The 16,301-nt window shown below is 39.8% G+C and overlaps 1 protein-coding gene across 2 annotated transcripts in view; it reads right to left on the reverse strand.

The window, feature by feature from the left end:
• Positions 1-15,012, reverse strand: part of grb7 (growth factor receptor bound protein 7) — a 21,260-nt gene extending 6,248 nt beyond the window's left edge. The window contains exons 1-10 of one of the 2 annotated variants that reach the window (XM_078279435.1): positions 14,819-15,012; positions 13,771-13,858; positions 10,141-10,347; positions 7,812-7,938; positions 3,379-3,535; positions 3,173-3,294; positions 923-997; positions 356-493; positions 149-259; position 1 (exon numbers count right to left, since the gene is read on the reverse strand). The exon at position 1 is cut by the window's left edge and continues 98 nt beyond it. In XM_078279435.1, the coding sequence (XP_078135561.1) occupies position 1; positions 149-259; positions 356-493; positions 923-997; positions 3,173-3,294; positions 3,379-3,535; positions 7,812-7,938; positions 10,141-10,310 (901 nt within the window). In that variant the 5' untranslated portion in view covers positions 10,311-10,347; positions 13,771-13,858; positions 14,819-15,012. The remainder of the gene's footprint in view (positions 2-148; positions 260-355; positions 494-922; positions 998-3,172; positions 3,295-3,378; positions 3,536-7,811; positions 7,939-10,140; positions 10,348-13,770; positions 13,859-14,818) is intronic. The other variant, XM_078279434.1, reaches the window with a different exon arrangement.
• Between the last annotated feature and the right edge of the window lie 1,289 nt (positions 15,013-16,301).

The raw sequence follows: 16,301 nt of genomic DNA on the forward strand, positions 1-16,301 counted from the left end.
GCTGCACACAGATACAGATAGAGATAAACAGACACACACACACACACACACACACAGACACAATCAGTCGACTGTTCCCGACACAGTGTTCTGTCTGGTTTGAGGACATTTTTCTGCCGTCTCTTTGAAGCCTGGAGGATACGGTTACCTTGATGCAGAAGGTGAAGTCTGCAGGCGCGCCGTACAGTTTACGGCTGTTCACCACAGTGTACACATTCAAATCATCCAGATCAGCCACATACTGCAAGTGGCGAGGCTCCTGGAGACACACACACACACACACACATACACACTTAAAACGATTGAAAGTCTTGGTTCCGTTTTATAATGTAGAAGATTGACTTGACTCGCTGACCTTGGAGGAGCCTTTGGTGGAGCAGTAGAGTCCGGAGCGGCGGAGGAAAAAGTAGACCTTCTTCCAGGCTTTACGACTGGACTCTTTGACCTGCAGGAAGCCCTGAATCTCTGGACACGTCCCAGACTTCAGCAGGTTCTGAGGAACACAAACGGCTCAGTGTTTTTGGCTTGCATTTGCCCCTAAATATTTAGTCAATGTATGTGTTTTATTTTATTACAAAAATAGTTGAAAATCAGATTGAAAAAAAAAAAAAAAAAAAAGTTCTATTCAAAATGTATGCGGTTGTTGAGCCATTTTTTAAACTAATTGACGGATGATTTCTGAGCTGTGATCATCAGAAGAGGGTCATTCTGTGTGTATAGGACTGTTAAAACCAGTTTGAAGTGCTCTAGTGCTGAAACGCTTCGAGGATTGATGAATTAGTTGATCACCAGAAACGAATCGCAAACTAGAAGCTAACCTGACGAGGGCATCACTAAACGTACAAACAAAGACAAAAGAGCACTTTTTTTCTTTTCTTTTGTAAATCGGTGTGATTGAGGCTCCTGATTTCAGCCGGTTTACCTTAATGAGCTCTGACGATGTCATCCCCTTGCTGACATCTGCGCTGTCGGAGATCATGCACTCTGGGAAGAAGAGCTGAGAGACAGGAAGGACAAGGTAGTCATTAAAAAAGAAATCCTCATTTACAAGACAAAGAAGCAGCTTCCGATGCAGTCTGCGCTGCTGTCACTTCATCATCAGGATTCTGCTTAGGACCGTGATTATCTAAAACACGCAGATGAAAACACACCTTGAAGGACTCCTGCTCCTTTGTTTAACATGTATTTAGAGGCAACATAATAACTCAGGCCTCCTGCACACTGGCCGCGTGAGTGTGCCAGCTCCGTGTCCGTTTGTATTTCGGCGCCCATGTTAACAGGTTAGAGCTTGCACACTGTCTGCGTGACACGCACATCTCAGACGGGCTCGAGCCGCGCCAAAAACACGGGCATGCTAGAAATAGGACCGACACCTATTTTTTTTGTTGGAAGCGTTTCCAGGCATAATAGAATGACGAAAAGATGTTTATATGTCATTTTGACACAAATACATTTAATAAATGACATGTTGATGTTTGAAAGCCTCGAGGTTTTGACATAAATGCAGATATGAATGTAATAAAAAATATATATATAGCACCTGTCAATACAGAATGAAATATTCTGTAGCCTATTGAGCCGTCAATACTGCCGACATTGTCTTTGCTGTAATCAAATCAGTATATATTTATGTTTAACATGAAGTATACTACTGCTTGAGTGCAGTACATTTTCACAACTCTCTCCCAATATGTCGAACAAGGGTGATCCAAATCATGTAGCAGATACTGTCAGACACGTTTCTGGTGTGCAAAGACATAGAAAACGCCACGCAGTCGCCACGCAACTGACACGCAACAGAAACGCCACGGTCATGCCACGCAGGCAGCGTGCAGGAGGCCTTATAGTTCAGGATTCTGCTTAGGACCGTGATTATCTTGCAGATGAAACACACCTTGATGCTCTTTTTGTAACATAAGCGTTAAGTAAATTTATGTAAAGTTAAGCCACATATGCACAACAGCAACAGGTGTCTCAGAGGGAGACAGAGATCCTGCTGGTATCTATGTTTGCATACGAAGATGAAAATGGGTCCGAGTGTGCAAATGACTCTAGAGCTGAAGTGTAGACTGACAAAATGAGTCGGCAACAATTTTAATAGTTGATCAATCGTTTCAAGCTCAAATAGTGAAAAAAGTGCCAAACATTCTCTTGATCCAGCCTCTTAAATTAAAAAAGGTTTGTTGCTTTCTCCTTCAGAAAATGTACTGTCAACAGTTTTGATCACTTTTCAATCATTTAATCAGTTAAAAGTGCCAAATATTCCCTCATAACGACATCTAGATCGTAAGGATTTGCCACTTTTCTTTGTCTTATGTGATTGTAAAGTGAATATCTTTGGGGTTTCAGACTCTTGGTCAAACCAAACAAGACATTTTAAAAGGTGCTCTAAGCGATGTCACACGTTTTTTAGGCTACAACATTTTTTGTCACATACAGCAAACATCTCCTCACTATCTGCTAGCTGCCTGTCCCCTGAACACACTGTAAAAAACACAGTCTCTGTAGACAGCCCAGGCTCCACAAACGCCAACAAAAACAAACTGCGCCAACCTGCACCACGAAACCTAAACAGTGTTCCAGCCAATAACCGACAAGAAGGATTTGGGGGTGGGGGTTGGGGGGTTAGTGCGCGGAAGGGAGGGGGAGGAGACGGGATGAGGAGGGAGGGAGGGGCGAGCTAGTCTCAGTTTTGTTTGAAAATACTTTGAACGTCAACAAGAAATGACGTCACCCAACATCGCTTAGAGCACCTTTAACTCATCACCTCAATCTCTGGCCTTTATTTGAACTATTATTTTGGCGTTTAACAGACTGACTATTAAGGGGAGACACTACAGGTGAATAGGGTAAAACTTGAACTAATAGATAAAGTGAATCTATGATCAAATTCGCCTCTGTGCCTTCTGAAGGCAGTGTGTGCATACTTTATGGAGACACTAGTGGGAGGTTCATCAAAACCAGTTATTAATATATCACCTAAGTTTAATAGCACCAGATCTGAGGTCATAAAATACCTGAGGTATTAAGGCAACATGTCTGCACCGGCACGCAAACCTGCCACTCATTCATTTTATTCATTGTTATGCAAAAGGCAGGGATGGACTTTTGTTCTGAAGACATTTTCCAGAACTTGTATTATGAAATGTTGATGAGCTTTGCGGCTGCGTACCATTGGTTTCCTGAAGAACTCGTACTTGGCGTAGTTTTTGCAGAAAACGAACCTCGTGTCGCCTTTCAGAGACCAGGTCGCCTGAACCTCCAGCACAACCTCGTGGTCCTCCAGACATCTCTCTGAGGAGACAGCAGAACGTTTTTAAAAGCCATTTCACACCGTTTGGTTAAGGTTTTTTTGTTTATTGCAAAGCACAGTGGTACCTAGGCCCAGGGTGGGGTGGAGCTCCAGGAGAGCCCAGTTCTCCTGGTCGCTGCAGTGAGCCGTCTGGACCAACATGTGGCACACCTCTCTGGCTGTCGCTGCCCGAGAAACCCACACCGAGCGGCTGTGGCTGTCCTCTCCGTAAACCTTTATCAACTGATGGAGGAGAGGAGCAAATATTCAAGATCAATTTAAAAAATACCAATAATGTCAAAAATGATGGATGAATGAAGGGGTGCCGTTGATCTAGGAGTGGGCTTGTGAGATGGCTAGGGTGGCGGCGTTTGAAAAGATGTCAAACGGTTTTCCAGATTAGATGTCTAGACTAGAAAATGGGGAAAGTAGCTGAACTTTCTGGAGGGCTCCTAAGAAGCTTTGTGCTGAGGAGGGACGTGTACGATATCATTTATACATGTGTTTATTTGGTTTATTGTCTATTTTGTTACTATTTTGTTGAATGGTCTGGAATATTGTAGTTGCTGTATCAACTTTTGATTTTTGTCTGGGTGGGTTGTGATGATTTGTTGGTGTTGCGAGTTGTATGTTTTGTGTTTTGTTAAAAAACTGAATCTCTTTGGCTTTTGGACTGAATTTTCTTACATTTGACCTTTTTTTATTTACCATTCAGCAATTCTCTCTAGCAATTCTTTTATTATTAATGTCGGAGTCCGCCATTCCCAAGCTGGATTCAAGTTGCCTTCACACCCATATGTGGTATTCATGTGTTGTAAAAAGTAATCAAACTATTTAGTTCCCCACAGGGAAAATTCACGTAAAAGTCGGAACAACAAAAAGTCGTAGTCATAGCCGAAGTTTTTGAATGAATGGGCATAAAAAGTTGAAGCAACACAGGTTTTAATGTGAGTAATTGAGTTCACAACATACTTTTCACAGCTGGCTTTGGCATTGCATGCAACATGTGTACGCTCAAAGTAAGACGCCAAAATGTCAAAAAGAGTCCAAGAACCTGTCAACTGCACTGCCAACGCAGACACAGTTAACCTGTATTGAATAGGCCTCAACACTAATTTTAGACCACAGGTTTTATATCTTACTCTGTGTGACATGAGCTGTCTAGTAAAAAAAAAGACATGCTCCTATCTTCCTGCATTCTCCCTGTCTTCTCTGCATCTGTTCAGGATAAAGATCGGATTATAGAAGCGGCCGTGTGTGTTGGCTGTCTGTGTCTCTGATGCTGCTGCGGTGCTCTGGCTGCAGGTTATTCAAGGGTCAGGACGTTCTTCGGAGCGTGCAGCTGTCTGACACAACGTCTGGATGCAGTAAACCAAAAGAAAACAAACCTGCCCGACCAGAAACCTGCAGGAGGCTGTCAATCCGCAAGTCCTGACTGGTTGGGCGAGTGCTGACGTCAGTCAGGGCAAATAATGCGCAAGTATCAACCGGGGAGGCTTTACGGGGGAGGAACATTCCTTCAGTGGGAACCTCACAGTTTAATATCTGGTCAGTCCACTTCTGAGAGCTTTTTATTTTTTTAATTAAAGAGTAGGGGGAGTTGGGAGGAAAACAGTTCTGTGATTGGGACAACAACGCGCGACAACAGTGGCGAATAGATCCAAAACATTCAATACTTAAAACACACTGTAGCAGCATTTCATTTTGTGCATGCAATCTGAAATTTAATCTGCTGATCCATCCCAAACTGATTTTACAACTCACAAGGCTTGCTGACCTACAACTACACACATGGTATTGTGCGTGCCAGCAGCAACAGGCACAGATTTGCAATCAACACATTATCATCATTCAAAAAACATTTAAAAAGGCCACTAATTGTAAATGTCTTAAGACTTTTAAGATCTTAATTCATTCCATTTCGTACATTTACACACTATTTTATTGCTCTTTTTTTCAGACTTTCACTGTTGCTTAGTGTAACTGTTCAGTCCCTCCAGAAAATGCATTTTTTTCAAATACGTCGCACAAATTGCCGATTTCTGTAAAAAATATGCGGGGCTTGCATGATTTCATAATCCCCTATCTTACCAGAAAGTTGAAAAATGTTGCGTTTACTTCACACAAGAGCAGCCATTTTCCCCTGTTGCCATGGGAACGTTATGAAGTGAGGTAATTACGCAACGTGAACATCATCGAAAAGCTGCAAACCCCGCGATGAAACCGCAGTTTTAGCAAGTTCACGCAATTTCATCGCATGAAATTGCATAAATATCCCGCATATTCCATCACATTTTTTGAGAAAACGTGACGCATAGAGTTTTGCCCAAAACAATCACAAAAAAGGGGGTGGTAGGGTTAGCCTTATTGTTGTTTTTTTGAATAATGTGTGAATAAAAAAATAAATAAAACAGAGCTACTGCTTCTGTGGGGAAGTATTTAAACTAGTCACTCTAATAATTAAGAAACAATTTGTCTCATTTTTAAAGCATAACTTTGGTTCTCCAATGTTAGAATTCTTGTTTTTCTGAGAATAATGTTGATAAACTGAATATGTTTGGGTCTTGGACTGTTAGCGGAAGAAAACAAGCTTTTAAAATAGATCACCTTGGGCTGTGAGACATTCAAAATTCAGAATTTTGTGACATCTTATAGACAAAACCATCACTCCATTAAATGATAAGAAAACATTTCTTTGTTGCTTGTTTGTTTGCCTTCAATCAAATCTGATCAAACTACAGCCACACGGTCCCACTAAAAGCACACTCAAACTCTTTTTGGAGAGTTAAAATGTAATTGTTCCTCATTTATTCATGAATATTTAAGGTTACAGAGAAATGCTTTAGAATTGAAGTGAGGTTTAAGATTTCCCTTCATTGGAACCAAAGAGCCGACACACAAAAAAAAGAGAAAGAGCACGGTGACATGCTGCTGTAATTACAGACATGTTCATCCTGGCAGTGTTTGTGAGTCAAAATAAGGCAGCGCGGCCATGGCAACACAGCTTTCCTGTCACTCACAATCAACAAGTTAAGACACATAAAGAGATCCACCTGTCAGACCTACAGCTCAGGCAGGTGTGATGGATTATGCACGATTTGCCAAAACACATACGTCTTAGTAGAGGATTAAGCTGGCGTTGGTCTGTGTTTTTCTTGCTGTCAAAAAAATGGCATGACAATATCAAAACCAGCATTGTGTTGGTCTGTCGTCGTGTCTCTGTCTGTGTCTTTCAGGTCCTACTGAAGACGTCAATCTTTATAAACGGTTCACAAAATATAGTTTCCTTTTTTTTTTTTTTAAAGAAGAGAAATGTCCTCAAACAGCTGGGCACTGTAATTTGTATAAAGTGTCACTCATACAGGAGGAAATTGCACATTTGTTGGGGACTATTTTCAGTAGCGGATTAATACACATTTAGTCTTTTCATGGGATTTGTTGACAGTTAGAATAACAGAGAATTATCTGCAAAGATTAATCAAATAATCAGTTTAAATTAATCGTCAACTGTTTTGATAATCAATTAATCAGTTTGAGTGAGTCAAAACTCTCTGATCTCAGCTTGTTAAATGTGAATATGTTCTAGTTTCTTCTCTCCTCTGTGACAGTAAACTGAATATCTTTGAGTTGTGGACAAAACAAGACATTTGAGGACGTCATCTTGGGCTTTTTGCGAAACACTGATCAACATTTTTCACCATTTTCTGACATTTTATAGACCAAACAACTAATCGATTAATCGAGAAAATAATCAACAGATTAATCGACGATGAAAATAATCCTTATTGCAGCGCCAAATTTGTATCTAAAATAAAGTTTGAATTCTGAGCTCTGACCATTTTATTTAATCTTTAACACATATCGGAGGGGGGGCCCTGGGGTTGTAATGTAAAAATTAAACTAAAATGGTGAAGTGAAAGGAATCAAAATGGTGAGGTGACTTCATACTAGACAATAACATGAAGTATGAGCAACTAAATATTCAAACCAAAGGACCCATCTTGACACGGCCTTCCGTCCCATATTAAGGCATGTTCCACGACTGAAAACTTCAAATCTCATTTAAAGACACACTTTTTTCCCCACTTGCTTTTAACGACGTTTGAGGCTGCCTGGCTTCTGTGAAGCCACCTCCTGATCTGTATTTTTATTCCCTAAACTGCTATTTAAGCCATTGCTATTTAATTCATTCTTCCAACTTCCCTCTTGTTGACCTTGGTTTTACCATGCAAGTTGTTTTGCATTACATTGTGGTGTTGCGTTTGTTACGTACTTTTATTCATGTAGCCTGCTGTTTATCTATGTATCGAGGTGTACTTCACCCCATCTGCCCTGCTTGAGAAGCATTATGGGTCAACTTATGCTGTTTTAAATGTGCTATATAAATAAAGATGAAAAACACTGAGACCAGACGCCTTAAGTCTGGTGCGTCCAAACTGCAGTCTGTACATTCATTAAACCCTTTAAGGTTCTACAGACTTCAGACTTCAGCTGCTTACTAACGAGGCTTTGAACTCACGTGTTTGTTAGTCGCCGGGGGAGGAAGTGAACTGATGAGCACTGGAGACTTGGAGGGGCTGCACAGCTCTGGAAAGGGGTTGGGGATCGCCGGGACAGAGGAAGAGAACGACTCGGCGCCTTTCGCCCTGGAAAAAAGTGACAGAAATGAAGAAAAGAACACAAAAACGAGGTCAGAAGAAGCCAATATTATTCACGAAGAAACTGACAAATGATCTTATCAAACATTCATTTACAACTGAATGCCATTAAAGCATAAGTCATGGTCACCTTCTATACTTTGCTTATTTTCAACAAATCCCAGTAAAAGACCAAAACAAGGGCTCCTTTGTACAAACGACGGTGTATTGGGGCCATTGTAGGTAAAAAAAAAAAGATAGAGCCGAAGGAGGGGGGAATATTCTGAGAAGAAAAAAAATTCTCAGAATTTCCTAAGTTGAAGTCGTACATTTACGAGAACCAAACTTGAATTTCTATATAATTTCTAAAGTCATGAATAAAAAAATAAAAAGTTCCTGATGCCCAAAAGCTATTAATATCCAAATCAGGAGTTTCCTTCTCAATCGGCCCAATTCACAGCAACGTCTCTTAAGGCCCTGACACGCCAACCCGACGTCTGACCGTCGGCAGAAAAGCCAGTCGGACTGATCAGTCGGCTCCCCGAGGTCCAAAAAGTGCCTCAGAACACACCGAAGTGATGCCGACTTGAGCGTACGTTCTGCATGTGCGCAAGACATAATACAAAAAAATGAAAACCGGAAATGACGAACGCGTCACGTGGGTCTGGCTTCTCCAGCTGACCGATAATGGTGGCTTGTTCGAAACACGATCTTGTATTTTATGAAAATAGTTCACTGAAACGTGTTTCTGAAAACATTTTAAGCGAGAATTAGGCCGTGCAGTTGCTGAATCTGTCTTCTTTTCAGATCGACAAAGGTCAGTTTAAAAGATTTTCGTCAGATTTTGAGAGGCGTTCGTCACTCGCAAATCACTCGTTATTTCCGGGTTAGCACTCCACCAACCAGATGAAGTGTGATTCATCGAGTCCGACTGCCTGCCCTCCGACCCAGTAAGTCAGATCAGCCAAAATGAAGGCCGACGGCTCCTCCGGCTGACGATGGCACAGAACACACCGAATAGACTCGAGTCACCGACCTCCCCAGACTGATCTATGGCCAATTATCGGGTTGGTGTGTCAGGGCCCTTAAAGTTAGGATGCTTATGATCAGGGCTCAGAATTAGCACCAGCAAAATGCTGGTAAAAATATGCAAATGGCGGGTAGACTTCCTTTACTCACCAGCCAATAAAGTAATGTTAAACTATTGACTAGTGAAGGGAATCGATGAATGTATGGGTGGGAAGTTTACTCCATATTTACCTGAATTAGCATCAGTTTTTTGTATGTTTTCCCCTCATAAACACTGGATTTAAACATGCATATTCCTTTTAGAGGTGTAAAAACAGGAATAGGAGTGAAGAAAGTAGAGTATAATGAGTATTTCCTCATTGCTTAATCTAATTGCAAAGTATAATTTGCTCATGCACTGCAAGCAGCGGCTTCTGTGGTGTGATGAGGTTGAGCCAACCTTGCAACATGAAGCGATGGGTTTTTTGACAACAAAAAATTTAGTCAGAGAATTTCTGACTTTTTTCTCACAAATGTATGACTTTATAATATCAGAGAATATCTATGTTTTTTTTCTCTCTCGTAAATTTGTGAATGTTGTTTTGTAAATATATCACTTTAAATCTCAGAAATGTTGAGTTTTTTTCTCCGAATGTTACCCCTCCCCGGCTCCGTAATATTGTTTTCTTGTCTTTAAACAGACAAGAAAACGTTCCTATCTTGCCTTGCCTTAGCTAAACACTGCTTCATGTTGTTGTATAGTCAGAAAAACAAGCCAGTGTCCAGATAATACTGTTTTACCATTTATTTGACAGCATTACTATTAAAGTAATGACATCATTACATAAAGACTTCAGGGCAGAAGAAACAAAAAGGCACCACATATACAGTATGTGAAGTCACAAGGAAGTGAAACAGAAACTTGATGCAGTGTCTCTAACAGCAGAACACACAGTGCCAGCCCACTTGACAATCACACTTTTATGACTTGTGTCTTTAAGGCTTTGAGACAGTTTCTAGTTGTCTCAACAGAAACTGCTTTACACATCACACGACTTTTGGCCTGAGCTTGAGTCATGACTTGAGTCAATACCCACATTAAGAAGACTATTGACTCATGTCCACTGTGTGTGCACGCTGCATGTTGGGCAACCTGGCCAGAGTGAGTAATGCCGTCTGTGTGCACGTTCCTGTTGATCGTACCTGTTCAAAGTGATCATGATGGGCTGGGAGCGCCGTACGGATGGAGAGTCGGTTACCAGAGGAGCCAGAGTCAGAGTGGAGCTCCCCAACAACGTCTCTGCTCCTCCAGACGTCTCTGTCATCTCCGAGCCCTCGAATACTTCCGTCCAGGGACCGGCCACCTCCATCATGTTACCTGAAGGGGAAGGAGGACGTCCAATGTTTAGTCTGTTGGCATTAGAGCCACAAAGATTAATCAATATATGTCAACTATTACATTAATCGCCAACGATATTCATACATTTTCTGATTCGATCTTCTTAAATGTGAATATTTTTGAATACATTGCAAAGATTAAATGATTAGTTGTCAACTAGAGCTGCACAATTAATCGCAATTTTATCAAAATCACAATATGAACTATTGCAATATCCAAATCGCAGGGGGGCACATTATTTGTTAATGGCAAAATATGTATTATATGCAAGTATTGTGGTGCTGCAGAGACGTCCCGGCCTACAAATCGTATCCTACAGACTAAAGAAAAAATCTTTGTTTGGTAAAGATCCTCGCAAAAATCACACTTTTATTTATTTATTTATTTATAGTTTTATTTTTTTTATATAGAGTTTCTTCTCTCCTCTGTGACAGTAAACTGAATATCTTTGAGTTGTGGACCAAACAAGACATTTGACGACGACATTTTGGGCTTCGGGAAACTCTGATCAACATTTTTCACCATTTTCTGACATTTTAGAGACCAAACAACTAATGGATTAATCAAGAAAATAATCAACAGATTAATCCACTAGGAAAATAGTTAGTTGCTGCCCTAATGTACATAATTTTTTAAAATCAAGAACACTAAATACATTAGTACAAGTACATTACTTTGTTCTGGTACATGCATGCAGTGCATAAAGACAATATGCAGACGACATGCTTTCATAATTCACTGCTTTTAAAGTAGTTTTTGAACTGAAGGCAATATGTTTTATATATAAATATATATTTGTTTTCTTTTATTACTTGTCGTTTCAATTGGTTCAGTGTGTAGCGGTTGTTTGTCAATGTCTGTTTTATTGTTAGTTTCTATGTTGGACTGTTGCATAATGAGTTTTTTTCTTTTCATCAAAACCAGAAACAAGGTATGCAAATATGCATCAGTTGCACTTTATTCAAATGTAACAATGCCTACATGTCAAATGAATTCATTAAATATTCAGACCAAACACACGCAGTAACAAGTGTTGTTATCATGTAGTATAACGTGCGTGTGTAGATATTCCAGTTTGTAATATTCCTTCTGGCTCTGAGCCTCCAAAGTCTATTTTTAGTGACGAAAGTGTGACTCAACTATGTTGTTTTCCTCCTGGCTTAGTTTGTTACTGAGTTTAATGAGTTGCAGTTGTTATTGAATCATTAATGTGATTGCAGTTATCAGGAACAGCCCGCTCTGAGGCAGCAGCAACAACACAAACACTGGCTTCAGATAATCCGCTGCAGATCTAAAAGATTCACTACGGATAAAGTTTGATACCGAAAGCGAAGTTGAACATATCAGATATACAGTACGTTGACATTGGAAAGTTGTTCTTAATAATGATAACATAATATTTCTTTCATTTATATCACCGAACCCTACGTCAGATGGTATCTAGTGTCCAGTAGGGCTGCAACTAACGATTATTTTCATTTAGAGGTCGACCGATTAATCAGCGGCCGATTGTTGGCATTTTTTTTACATAATCGGCATCGGCCAATATCCCAGTATATCAAGCCGATTAATAGGCAGGCGCATCTGCGGGCAGTGTTAAAAACATGAATAGGCGACATTTTTTACAGCGCACCCAGACCAGCTGCCTCCATCCCCTCCCCTCGTGAAGTCTTGCGCCGTGTGTCTCGCCCAGTCACTTCAGGCTCAGACGCTACCGTTAGCAGTAGCATGTTGCTGGGGTTCTTGCCTTGGGATTAACTGTACTGATGAAACCGTACAAAACGCCGCGGCCACACCGCTGTGGAAGCTCCCCGAATGTCATTTATCAGAGTCTGGTTGTTACCACTGTCTGTGGCAGTCTCATCCACTCTTATAACGGAGCTAACTGGAGCTAACCACTAACGGAGCTAACCGCTAACGGAGCTAATCGTTGCTAACAGAGCCTTCAGTTCTCCGTGCCTGTATCCATTAACTGCATCTATGGACTCGAGCACGAACAAAACCCTTCATTTTATTAAATTGGCTGGTTTTAAATTACAACTAAGAGTTGTTTGAATGACAGAAATCTGCTCAGATGAGATCCTAATGAGTGCTACAGGACATGTAACAGTAGGGTCCCCAAAACACAGATACAACACTTCACCAAATGAACAATGATCTAACAAACAAGGTGAACAAGAACTGACTTTAGAGAGCCCTAGTCTGATGTGATTCAACAGGAGTTAGGCGGAAATAGTGTTGAGATTAATAATAACGTCACTTTCTGTGAAGCTTGCAGATTTGTATTCTCAGAAGTTTAATAAATGCTGCTAAGTGCACTAAACTTTATTTTTTCATTGAAAAATGTATTTGACAAAGTTGATTTTCTTCTTACCTGTTTCGTTTATTTATTATATTTTTCATACTTTATACAATATACAGTATGTTTTTACATTATACATTTTTAATTGAAGTATTAGTGTATTAAGTGTAGATTGGTGAAGTGTTCAATAACTGTTTTTGTTGAGAAATTCTGTGTATATTAGAGTTACATTTTATCTTTCAAATAGAGGTTTAAAAACAAGCACATATCGGCCAAAATAAATCTGCAGCATTTATCGGCCATCAGCTGACCATGATGATCTAAAGATCGGCATCAGCCAGAGAAAACCCATATCGGTCGACCTCTATTTTCATTGTCGATTATTCTGTTCATTTATTCCTCGATTAAATCCTCGATTAATCGATTAGTTGTTTGGTCAATAAAATGTCAGAAAATGGTGAAAAATGTGGATCCGTGTTTCCCAAAACCCCGAGATGACGTCCTCAAATGTCTTGTTTTGTCCACAACTCAAAGATATTCAGTTTACTGTCACAGAGGAGAAACTAGAAAACATTCACATCCAACAAGCTGGAATCAGAGAATTTTTACTTTTGTTACATAAAAAAATGACTCAAACCGATTATCAGAATAGTTGACAATTAATCAACTAATCATTAGGGGTGCACGGATCCGATATTAAGATTGGATATCGGTCCCGATATTGACAAAATAGCCAGGTCGGGGAATCGGCAAAATGAACAGATTCACGGGCCGATCCAGTATTGTTAGTTTTTTCCCCTCTGTCGCATGCTGGAAGAGTTGAGTGTACAAATAAATAAGAATTCAATACATTACATTTATGTTATTTTGTATTAGTTAGGAAAGTAATGTTTAGTTAGGAAAGTCTGGTGCCTTTAGTCTCTTCCACATGGTGGAAGGAAGGTATAAGGTGGAAGGTATACAGTTTATTATTAATTCAACAACGGTATGGGATCGGTATCGGGTATCGACAGATACACAAAGCCCAGGCATCGTATCGGGACTGAAAAAGTCGGATCGGTGCATCCCTACTAATCATTGAATCTTTGCAGCTCTAGTGTCTGGAAGAGAGGGTTTGTTGTCTTTGTATTACCATGCAGATCATGCAGTATGTGGGGAGAAGAGTGGCAGCCTGCAGGTTTTGATCAGGTGAGGACGCAGAGAGAATCTGAAAATATATCCTTTATTATACACACACACACACACACACACACACACACACACCATTAGCTTTTCCAAATACAAAACCCCTACATGCAGCAGTTAGTGGTTTAAAAATCTCTCCCAAGCAGGTGTACGGATCCTATTTAAAAGTATGTAAACAGGTGTACGTGTGTAGAAAGGAATCTAAAGATGTTGGGCTGCAACAAACAGCTATTGACAAAGTACAGCAACAAATCCTCACAATCTAGAAGCTGATGTGATCGATGATTTTATTATGATTTATTATTAAAATTGCTGAGAATACATTTATTTGTATTTGTTTCAGCATCATAACTGCCTCATAACTACTAAAACAAAGAACTATAGTTATCTAACTTTGTTTTAAATTATATCAAATACTACAGTACCACCCTACAGTATATAGTAGGTCAATGATAATAAGGGTCTCCTGAATATGAAGCACCTGAGACATTATATTACACATGCTCGGGGCAGAAACACTTGATATCAGACTAACAACACCTCACAGACTAACACAGACCATGTGTGCCGAAATAACTGCTGTGAGGGAATACAAATTCACAAGTCCACCTTAAACCCTTTAAAGCTCATGTTAAGAAATGATAAATTACTTTCATATCTCTGTCACATTTTGCCTCTTATATCTGTAAACAAAAGATGGAACAGACTAACTCCTGGAAGTTTAAAAAGCCTAAAATCTAAGCAAACACAGGTATTGTCAAAGCGCCAAAACCTCATACTGAAACTAAATAAAATAGCTCCCCCTTCCTCATTAAAGCTCTGTCGACATTAAACACTTTAATTAAGTTGACACCAACACAAAGACAAATTCGGCTAACTTCGGTTAAAACATCTCTTTGTATGAACTTTATATTCGCGGTTAAAATCAGCCTGCACCTGTTTCTGCTTGTGCTAGCTTGATAGCATCTCCGGACAAAACAGTAACGTTGCCTTACCTGTAAACGTTGAGTGGTTGATGGGCAGGTTTCAGCTGTCTGCCATCGTTTAAATCCCAAAATGGGATGCTTTGTTAGCTTTGAGTTTTTTCTTTGTTTCTGCGTGGCACACAAAAACAGGATGCCGTGCCAAGTACTAAAGTGACAATAACATTATCTGAGTGAAGAGGTAGAGGAAGGGCGGAGACTGGCCGTAAGGTGTGCACGGTAAACCCGTCCCCCTCCCTCACCGAGGCCGATGGAGCCGTTAGTAGCTAGGTCTATGGGTTCAAATATGAGTGTACACCTCCTGGGTTCATGTACTTTTCATGTTCATTCAATGGAATCCCATTGCTAGGCAACAGCCTGGCCCCTTGTTAACTTCCTGTCAGTAGATGTAATTCATACCAGTGGTGTAGCTAGCCTACGTGATACGCAGGTATACGCAGTGTACCCACTAAGAAAGCTCCAGGATTTCCATATACCCACTTAAAATGCCCAATGACACGTAACAACATGCTTTGCATTGTAATTTTGATATATTTTGAGTTGTCATCTGTGTTTTTCTTCTTCACATAGGCTAAATGAAGGTATTTGTCCCGTAAATTGGTGCATAAAAGTGTGTCAGAATGCAGGAAATGGAAATGAGGTCGTTGATGCTCAAAACTTCCCTGGGGGAGGACACCCAGCCCCCCCCCCCCCCAAAAAAAGGCCCATTCTGGCCCATATATACAGTATAGGCCCATACATATACAGTACAGTACACTCACTACAATACATTAGACTACACCACTGATTACTACATACAGGAAATCAACTTGGGGCCTTTTAGACTGTGAAATGGTCTTCAGTGGTGGAAAGAAACTAAGTACATTTTCTCAAGTGAGGTACTTGTACTTTACTTTCCATTGAGTATTTCCATTTTATGCTACTTTATACTTCTACTTCACTTCAATTTAGAGACAAATATTGGACGTTTTACTCCAATTTATTTAATAACTTAAGGGGAGACACTACAGCTGAATAGGGGAAATACATTAACTAATAGATATCACCATGAAACCTCTCCAGTTGATTACTTACATTTTTTTATATTACAAGTTTTCTAAAAATGTTATGTTTAAATTTGCAAAACTGAAAAATGCATTTTTTGGAACTTTTTCCCAACTTTTTTTTGACACTTTCTTATGCTTTTGGTGTTTTTTTTTTGTTTTTTTTACATTTTTGTCCCTCTTTTCAATGCTTTTTTTAAATTCATGGTCAATAAACTTAATAAAATGACATTATACCTCATTTTTGAGTTTGAAAAAAAAGCATTTATTGTGAATTATTTTGACTAGAGAATCACAGACTGGTTTATGTCAAAGTTTGGTCAGGATGCTGTTTTGAAACCATTTAAACTTTTTTTTTTTTTTTTTAAATGCCATGAAATTAAATAAAACAACCAAAATTCAATGGAAGTAATCATTAATCTTACCTGCGAAGAACATGGATACATAGATGT

This window comes from Sander vitreus, chromosome 21 (genome assembly GCF_031162955.1).
Source record: "Sander vitreus isolate 19-12246 chromosome 21, sanVit1, whole genome shotgun sequence".
Classification (NCBI taxonomy): domain Eukaryota; kingdom Metazoa; phylum Chordata; class Actinopteri; order Perciformes; family Percidae; genus Sander; species Sander vitreus.